The sequence below is a fragment of the Necator americanus genome, chromosome I, assembly GCF_031761385.1.
Source record: "Necator americanus strain Aroian chromosome I, whole genome shotgun sequence".
Classification (NCBI taxonomy): Eukaryota; Metazoa; Nematoda; class Chromadorea; order Rhabditida; family Ancylostomatidae; genus Necator; species Necator americanus.
In genome coordinates this window covers 20,132,547-20,142,389 of record NC_087371.1, presented here as the reverse complement: position 1 = coordinate 20,142,389, position 9,843 = coordinate 20,132,547, and the positions used below count along the sequence as shown (strand labels likewise).

The 9,843-nt window shown below is 42.6% G+C and overlaps 1 protein-coding gene across 2 annotated transcripts; it reads left to right on the top strand.

Annotated features, from left to right (window-relative positions):
• Window positions 1–314: 314 nt before the first annotated feature.
• Window positions 315–7,908, top strand: RB195_006297 (uncharacterized protein; the record flags this gene model as incomplete). 2 transcript variants are annotated; one of them, XM_064179316.1, is made up of 9 exons in its annotated part: window positions 315–344; window positions 1,096–1,230; window positions 5,936–6,010; window positions 6,488–6,566; window positions 7,119–7,281; window positions 7,374–7,477; window positions 7,546–7,587; window positions 7,709–7,721; window positions 7,800–7,908. In XM_064179316.1, the coding sequence occupies 9 exons, from the start codon at window positions 315–317 to the stop codon at window positions 7,906–7,908; spliced, it is 750 nt and encodes a 249-aa protein (XP_064036278.1). The 2 variants fall into 2 exon arrangements, with proteins under 2 accessions (XP_064036278.1, XP_013303397.1); XM_013447943.1 differs by lacking the exons at window positions 315–344; window positions 1,096–1,230; window positions 7,709–7,721; window positions 7,800–7,908 and having other exon boundaries at window positions 5,942–6,010; window positions 7,546–7,694.
• Window positions 7,909–9,843: the final 1,935 nt, after the last annotated feature.

The window sequence follows — 9,843 nt, the reverse complement described above, 5'->3', positions numbered from 1 at the left end:
CGACTCCATTCTATTCTTACACCAAAGTCAAGTCAAGCTATTCCTTTAGGAATAAGATGATGCCTAGTTCAAATTCTCTCCCTGTTTTAACAACTTTGTGGATGCTCTTTAGGAATATCAATCAATGAACCATGATACATCTCTGCACGAGTGCATATCTGAGATAATAGTATGCAAATGCTTCAGGAGAGAATTTCATGTTGACTCCCCTAGCACATCAAACCTTCCCCTCTCCAACCAGAGCTTCACAATTCTCGAATTTTCCATCTGGTAGCTCGAAAAACAGGAAGTTGAATAGACATGCAGTAGTTTGAATGGCTGTTGATTCACAGTTGGTGTTTAAGGTATGAATCATTCATAATGCTCTCTGATGAAACACATATGACTAAACAACTATGAAAATTCTCTGAATTATTCTCGAACGTACTTGTCGTTCTTTGCACAGTTGCGTGATTCAATTCATCCATATTCATGCACGTTCGATTCCTCCGCACGTCCTCTAGACTCATCCATATATCTCATAAGAAGTCACCCTATGACGTACATACACAAGTTCTGTTCGAGAGGGGCACTCGTTCACTTCGACGAAAGTTCCCCAAAACAAATGGTGTAATCTACGTGGCTCTGTATCCATCTGATCACCCCTCGCATTCCGTCTTTGTCATTTGTCATCCACACTCTTCAACTAGTCAAGTTCCTCAGAGAGGACAAAAATTTGTGTCAAAAAGAAGAAAAGAGGGCAAGGAAAAATAGGGGCTCTAGCAGAAGCAATGATGATATCGATTGTGATCAGATCAGAAATCTGACCGTAATACTGGCTTCACTGAAGAATCTAGGACGTGGTTCTTGTGAAACTAAGATACTTCGTTATTCATCTTTGTTAATTTCCATCGGGGCAAGCAACTCGAAGAAAAGCAGTCCAACCCCTCGGTTCTATCCGTCATTATCGCCTTGTTTCAAAATTGGAAGAATTTAATAGTGTTAAGAGTGTGAAAGGAATCAGCCCCGCGTCTTCCACACAGCTTCTCCTTTTTTTCCCCACAGAAAATGTTGCGTCCCAAGATTCGGCGCTCCAATGCAAAATCGATGTGTTAGAGACGCAGAGCCCGAATTGTCATCACTCTGTCGACCTGGGCTCTCATAGTCATCAGTGGAGCTGTTGCGTCGACTGCTGCCGTTCTTGATCGCTTCGATTTTCCACCGTTTCATCCACCGTTGACGGGATCAGATGTAAGTGCTTCGCTAAAGATTAGGATTTGGGGCTCGTATGCTCTGGAAGGTGGTTGAGCAGCAGGGAAATGACGTGGTTAAATGTGTTGTTGTGAGGATCTTCTGGGTGGTTGCTTTTCTGGACACTTCTCGAAGCTATTTCACATATAGATATTTCCTTGAACGCTGTATGTTCGGTACGAAGGCAGTGTGAGGGTTGATTTAGTAAGCAGAGCATCATTTCTCGAATGACCCTTACAGTGAGCGGTTTGTTTTTAGAACTCTTGCATTCCGCTGTATATGTCTTCATTTGTTGTCGGGCGAGCTTACCTGTCTTCGGTTTCCTCGGTTGTAGTCCTTGACCCCACGATCCGCACCGTTTGATGAGCTCACATTGCGAGCAATGGTCCCTGTGGATGACCTCATCTGACCTGGCCCGTGAATATGAATACCGGCGTCATCATTGATTGGAACAGGTGCCAGCCACGGCCCCTCTTCGAAAGTGGCGTGCTCGCGCAAAGGAATTGCTTTTCTTGCGACTTCAGCTTTTAACAAAGGAAGATTCCACGTATCTTCTGGAGATATCGGCTGACCTTGCGACACTAGACATACCTCAGCGGCAAGTGAGGGTCAAAACGATAAGATCAGTCGAGGTCAATGTTGAGAGTCATCTTACTATGGCGCCACTTTTCCGGAGGACTGACGCGCGTTGATGTCGATGACGGTTCAACTAGTGTTGACGAGTTGTGAAGGAGATCATAAGTTACATACTGCAGGCCACACACCCACTGTATCAAGTTGTACTCGATAAGTTCGCTGAAAAATCGCTACTTAAATCATCACACAATTACACAGTCAGCGAGTATGAGTTGTCTGTGAAGGAATTAGATGAGCTTCAAAATTGTGACAGTGTAGTAGCAAATTTATTCGGACAACTCATACTTGACAGAATTATTTACAACAGCATGTGGAAGCTGTATCTGCGCCAAGTGGTAATCCCTAGATCATTCGGCTTGATTCCTGTGAACGTTTTGCTACTGGCATCGGTGTTTTGGCATTGCTTTGTGCGGCACTCCGTCCAGGTACTGTTGACGAAGTACTGTGATTATTGTTTTCATGGATAGAGCGGATATCGTTAGTAGTAATATTAACGGGAAAGCGTACAATAACCTTTGTCTGTGCACACCTCTTTGCATCGCTCGATGTGGTTTATTGGATATACCATGAAGCAAACGGAAGTTCCAAATCCTTGCAGTTACAGTATTTGGTAGGAAGTAAGTCTGTTAAGGCCTACTTTGTTTTCTTCCCAAGGAACCGCGTGTTTTGTGACGTTATTCAAAATGTCATATGGCTTGGAGTGATCGCACTTCTTGTTTTGCTATGGGATCAGAAATTACTGTGGTTGCACCTTGAACAGAACATCAGATGCGATGTTGAGGTTACTAGACACATGGGCTGGGAGCTTTTTCCTGCGTGCTTGACATCACGTGAGCATGATGTGTGTGCGTCATCGATTTTCAGTGTGAGCTGTGCGGTACTGCACCACCAATACATTCTTGAAAGACTCTTTGTGTATGGCTCCTTTAGCAATTCTTTTGCGAATACTGTTGTTCCCGAATGACCACTGTGATCGAAAGGAAAATCTTTGGTGCTTTGCGGAGTTAGTGAAAAGTAGTAATGCAGTCAGGGAGAGCATTCTGTTTCGGAGTAGTTATCTGGAACATCAAGAAGAGCGGAGACAATTAGCGTCATTCGTTTGACGTCTTCTCATCGTACTCTGTGCGTCACGTGCCGACCCCAGAGTACGGCTGTACTCATTCAGCCGTGACCACGCCCCTCTGCGGCGCCAGCCCCCCACTCCACACAGCAGTGCCGTCGTCGCCCCACCCTCCCAGCCAATGCTTACCGCCGTTCTGGGGGTTCTTGTGACGCTGTCAGCCAACCACGCAAATGTCTCCATGGATTTGACTCTTCCTTATGCTATGGACACTATAGACAACTTACAGCACATTCCCGTTATTCTCCCTACGATTTCCTATTCTTCCACTTTCATCTACCTCAAGACTTTATGAGGGAAGAATTTCTTCTTTTATTGCTATGGTGTTTTCACCGTCAACTCACAGTACTTTTCATTGGCTATCTTCTCGTTGTGTGAGCGAATGTTTCCTGAATGTTGTTTCGTGTATATAATGATTAGCGCTGCAGGTCTTTCGGTGTGTGCTTAGTGAGAGCGTGCAGTAAACACCCATGATTGGGTCTACTTCGATTTCTAATCTTGGTGTACTTTTTTTCGGACGTTTGGTCACTTTTTCATCTCATGCTGCCGGATTCATTGTGGAACGAAGCGAAAGACAGTCTCAGTTCGTTTTGCGCACCTGTTTTAGTTCGTCCTAGTCGTCTTAGTTCTGTTTATGTTAACATTTCTTGGGTTCGACTCACTTTTCTGTTCTAAAGATTTTCTTGTACACATCTCCTAGGACCATCTTTTTCTTCCTTAATTTTTTTTGTCCATCATCCTGTCATAGAGATGAACTCCGTTTCTATGATTCCATTTTGTGCCTTATACTATAGTGAAAATCTTTTCACTTTTGACGTGTTCCGACTTCACAACGTAGCCTGTTTCACCATAGCTCCTACTTTTTGTCTCCCATATTTGCTTGTACGCAACAAAAGAAATGGAAATTAGAGATATAAGTAGGATTGCCTAATTTGTAGAATATTTCTTATAGTATATAGTAGTCTTATAGTATTGTCAGTAGTTTGCGTTCTTGTCTTAATGAAATCACTTCTCATTGTTCTGAAACAGATGCTATTGAGAAGGCAACACAAACAAGTCCCTTCAGCGATAGGAGTGCTTCTATTTTTTATTCATCTCGAGAGCGGTTGGTTAATTTTCCGTTGCCGTTGTTTGAAGAATGTGTGGGGCCTTTATGTTGCTTAGTGATGCTAAGTAACTCAAAAAGGTTTCTACTGAAAGGCTCAATAGCCTTCATTGCTTCTATTATGTGAAATCTCATTGCATATAGCAGTTGATGAAGGCGTTTCGTCGTTGATTATCCCTAGTGTTATCACTAATTGCCGAAGGAGAAGGGGGCGAGGATGCTTTTTACGGCGCCGATCTTGATATGGCGTTTGTTTGCACTCGTCAGGTGGCGCGGCGTTCTGTTGGCTGAATTGTCGAATTGCAAACGAAACGTAGTGAAAATCGCTCGCAGCAGCGCGGTTGTAATGCATACGGTGAAACAAGCTAATTCCGGGGAATACCGTTTGATGGGACAGGTTAGTAGACAGTGTGGGTTATTATTGCTTCCCACTTTTCCAATCTCATATTTTTAGCTTTTCCTTGTCGTGTTGTTCAAGCATTCTAGAGTATTGTTGTCGTTGAGGTCTCTCTCTGCATTAGTTCGGTCTAATTTTTCGGTTAGCAACCTTATTTCCGCGTGTTGTCATATTAGACGAGGTCTTTCATACCAGCCAGCTGTGCTCTTTGTCAGTCGTGAATCACCACGGCTTATCCTTTTATCTCAGCCCTCGATTGAAGGAACTCTGCTGTTCAAGTTCATCCACCGTACGCTGTTGCGGAGACGGTGTATTTGCGGTACGATAAATCAGTCACCTCAGTCTCAAACATCACACTCATCATTTTTTTTCCAATGAAAGCATTTATTTGATTGATTTGGTTTTCTTTTTTCTTATTTTCTTTGTGTTTGCTTTTTTCGATTGGAATCTATAAGAGCGGTGTGAATTTCTGCTCTATCAACTGTATTGAACCGTGCTGTTGTGGATTCTCGGAGAAGGAATTGTCGTTTATTTCCCGGATTCACTTGCTTTGCTTTCATTCGTCATATCTCTGTTTCAGCGAGCACTCATCGCCACTTTTGTTCTTGCTGGAGCTCAATATTGTGCTGTTTCTAGTATTTGAAGGTGGACTATGCATTATTTTCCCCTCAATATTTAAATGTAGACTATGCATTATTTGTATATAAGTGACGACAGGTTTCTGATGTGTTTGTGGGGCTAGCTGTCCTATGGTGGTCCCTTGTGTTCATTCTGTTTTCTTGTTGCCAGTTTTGTGATGGACATATTCATACGTGCTTTCCTATTGGAAGAGCTGGGAAATTGTAGTCATTAGTACTAATCTACAGAGTAGGAGAAGAGGCGGATCCTCTAACAAGTCAGTAGTCTGTCATCCTTCCGTTCTTCATCAGTTTCTCTCAAGAAAGGACTGGACTGCTTGAAGAGCTTGAAAAAAGCCGCTCAATATTCTCTATTCATATACAGTGTCTGTACAATAGTTGCACTTTGTGAACATATTCAGTCTGCCTTATTCCACCGTGACGCTTCATCTGAAGTCATGATTGCTCTCCTCGCTTCTCAAAACAGTTGAATTTCATCGCGGTGGTATGCGAGACCGTAACAGACATTCTAGCAAACAATGTTACGCTTTTCTTCGCTAGCGCGTGAGTACTGTGACATCGGCAAAACTTGTTTTCTTTCATGCTTGTATCTTTTAGAGGCTTGGGAATGTCATATATTGCTACTGCTGCTCTGTATTCATGCACCCATTAGAGATCAGTCCGACTTTTTTTTTAAACTGCTTCTTCTCTTGTTCACTATCCACTATTTTCACGCTGATTACGCGTTGTTTCTGTTGTTGCGTTAGCACTCTGGTCATTTTAACCCTACTCGTTTTCAGCCCGGTACACCGTGTATTTTTTCCTCTCAGGTAAAGATGGAGAATCAACAGCAACCATCTACAACCTCTCTTTGCCGGAACGGTTGCGGATTTTTTGGATCACAGGTAACATGAATAATATAATGTAGTACATGCGGGATTTTGTAATATTCGGCATACATTATACAAAGTGGATTTACTTGTGCATGTGTGGAAGGTACGATATGAAAAAGTTGTCAAGAAATTGTTCAAACCTTAGGTCCTCAACAGTCACGTTAATTTTTAAATTTTCGAAAAATTCGCTTTGAAATTCCGTATCTCTGAAATCTGTTTATCTTGAGTTTAGTTTGACGAGGATTCAATTCTGTTCCTGATTTTTCTATTCAAAATGATTCTTTTGTTTGCATAAGGGCTGAGAGTCATTCACTGACATGAGTGGAAGTTTGTTGATGTGTATAATGGGTGTCATGTGGGTTATGTAGTAGTTTTGCCTGCTCGCATCTTAGTGAAGTTCTGAGTCTGATTAGAAGCAAACAGTCATTATTTGTTGTTTTTGTGCTTTGCACTTCTCTGTCATTATTAATTGCTACTTCCAACTTTTAGGCGAATGAAGGTCTGTGTTCGAAGTGCTTCAAGGATTCGATAAAACGCAATCAGGACACTGCCAGGTTATCCCCTACGGGTATGTTTTTGTTTTGTTGTATCTGCATTCACTTGTCATGAATACGGCGTCACGGTATTAGCGAAGGGCTGGTTTATCGGTGTGTATACGCCGTATCGATCGGCAGTTGCTGACGGCGTAGTCTAATGGAGAGCGGGGGGCGCAGTGAGGTTTTCGATCTGTTTGCGGGCGGGGAGCGAAGTGTGTGGGGACGCAGAAATGAGCGCTGGGAGAGACACGGAAATACAAGCAATGTCCGGAAAGTAGGGATCCTACCACCTCTTATGAACAATTGGGAAGTAGGTGCTCTCTGATGTCCAATTTTGTCTCGACTTTTCGAGAATTATTTATCCTCATTACAGTGTTATCGATTTGCCCACTACATTTCCTATTTTTAATGAGGTACCGGATTAGATCAAATCTATGCTATCTGTACTACAGTATACTCTCAGCCCAGAAAACATGACGAAATGAGTGAGGTGGTTGATACTGAAAGCGCATGGAAAATGATAATTATTATTGGAAGCATTTTCGTGTACTTGATAGCTAAAGAGGTGAAAAAGTTGCTTGTAGTTCCCATGCCCATGGCTGCATCTTCTTCTACTTTGATGTCTGATTGCCCAATGTCTGAGCCTCCTGCCCAGACTTGTGCCCAAGCAGCTCATGCTGCAAGCGACGTCACTGCCAAGTTGGAGAGCGCAGAGGCAATTGCTGCTGCTAGCCAATCAGAATCCAGGTATGCCTTATAAGATCATGTTATGATGTATGTGATTTTTTTCCTTAAACAGAACAATTTGTGTTTTCTTGGATACAACTCCATCATTCCAGTTCTGCGGTTGTTGCTGAATCCACAGCTGTTTCTGTCGAAGCCCCGGTTCCTGTAAAGAAAGCCAATCGTTGCCATGTCTGTAAGAAAAGGGTCGGCCTTACTGGTGGGTGTTATTCGCTGTTTTGCGTATATTTTCATAACTATAACAATCCTGAAAGACCAATCTTCCAGGTTTTACATGTCGTTGCGGTGGACTTTATTGTGGTGATCATCGTTACGATCAAGCGCATAACTGCTCATTCGACTATAAGACGATGGAGCGCGAAGAGATACGCAAAAACAATCCCGTCGTTGTGTCGGATAAGATCCAGCGAATCTAGGCCATACCACACAGCTCCAACTACCCCGTGAATGCGTCTCCCACTTTTTGAACTTTTTCGTTCTGTCTCCACCGTCATGAAGAAAAACTGTGTCCTTTTTTCCAGTTTCATTTTCATTTGTCCTCCTCCTCGTTGCGATTCGACACTCAGTTCAGTTGATCCGTCGACTCGTGACTCATCAACACTCAGTCATTATACCCGATTCTCTCTGTAATGGAAAGGTTTTTTAATGTATATGTGTGTACCCCACGGAGAATATTTTAGGTCGGGCCACCATATTTTTTTTGTGCTACCGTCTTTTCAAAGTTCGTCACTGATTCGTATTATGTTTTCCTTAGGCTTATCGACTTATCCGTCACTCCCGACCTCCGAGTTCTCTCCAGGGGACCGCCGCACACGCTCTTAGCCTCTGTGATCCGAATGGTCTTTGTTACTGCTTGCTAGGTCGTTTTCGTTTTTTTTTTCTTCGGTATGTGTCTAAACATTTGCGCGATTGATCAGAAGTCTATATCCACGATACACAACCATCACAATTCCCTCCGTCCATCGTTGTCATGTAGTCAGGACGCGCGCCCTGTTGCGCGAAAGGCGCGCCGCCCGCAATTGCCTTGTGTATTGATTTATTGATTTGTTGCTTGGTTGACCTAGTTGTGTTGGAAACAGAAAATCTTGAACTATCTATATCCGAACTTAGGCCCATACAAGTGGTTGCTTATGTTGGTTAGGCATTGAGTATATACACAGGCTCCACTAATGACGCCTTTCTATTCGGTATGGACGTCGCCTTCCCACATTTACACCTTTTGTGTCCTCCTCATCACATACCTAGGTATATCTATTCTTCCTAAGAAGGCTGTAAATAGTATGTAATGAATCGTGAATGATATTGCAAATAAATGGCTGTGTGACGATCTTCATTCTGTTGTTTGTTATTATTTCAGGCAATCGATTGGGCTTTGTGAATGAACGGCTGAGCTAGTGGGGGCCAATGTGCTCAGTCAAAATTTCGTGCTCGAATGGGAATTATTGGTTGTGGCGTTTGCGTGGAGTGCAAGGTGTGATGCATAGAGCTCTAAAGACTAAGCCTTAAGCAGTTTATTATGTTCTGTCATTTATTTTGGGGAAGTTAAGGAGAGTAGTTGTAGTATGGAACAGCCACCGGGAATTGTAGTTAGTCGGGGTATGGTGATGTATTGAGTGTGTAGATACTTCCTTTCAATGTGTATATGATTAGTTCATAGGTGTAATCCCTCCGCATAAGAAAAAAGAAAAACTGGGAACTTCAATGATGCAGTTCAATTATTTCCAGAAGGTTACTCTTTAGTGAAGAAATATTCACTATAAAATGCAGCAAATGCATTATGCTTGCTGAAGCCTTGGTTTTTACTTTCGAGCTATCTGCCAGAAGGTGCATCGTTCCGAAAAACGCGGTTTTTTTTCTCGATATGTGCTCTATTTGATGAACTATCTGTGTTCTATTTAACGATGAACTAAGTCTCCATATGAAAAGCTGCCTATTATACAACTGAAGGAGAGAAAGAAGAACTAGCTGAGGATTACATTCAAACAGGAAGTCCGAATGATCTCCTGGATTCTGGGACTGAAATATCGAGTGTACGCATTTCGAGGTATTTCATTCACCAACATTCGTAGATGCTGTCATCAAAATCCTGAGGTTGTGAACACGATATGGGTACGCAGATCAAAAGCCTTACGAAGTGGATGACGGTATTCTTTAAAATATGTGTAGGTGGTATAAATGATGAGGCAAAATAGAGGTTCAATTCAGATGAACATGAGCAGTTTAAAGTGCATTTTGCTCTATATTGTCCATTTTTCATTTGCAATTGGTGAATCTTTATTATTACGTTCACGCATATGTAGTATTCAGGTATGTAGTCCTTGCAATGTTTACTGTCACAAAGGTTGCTGCGTTGCGACCATTAAAGAGACCACTGCGAACCAAATACCAGCTGTATAGGACGGTCGCATTTGGGGGAAACACATGAATAGTTCCTGCTTGTTCCTGATTGGAATGGTACGCGAAATTCCTAAAGATCCGATCGGTGTGTCATGTTGACCTCAGTCGGCAAGACGTGTTGATGAGTCGTGATGCTCCGTCTGTGTTCAGTGTGCATCAGCAAGTGTT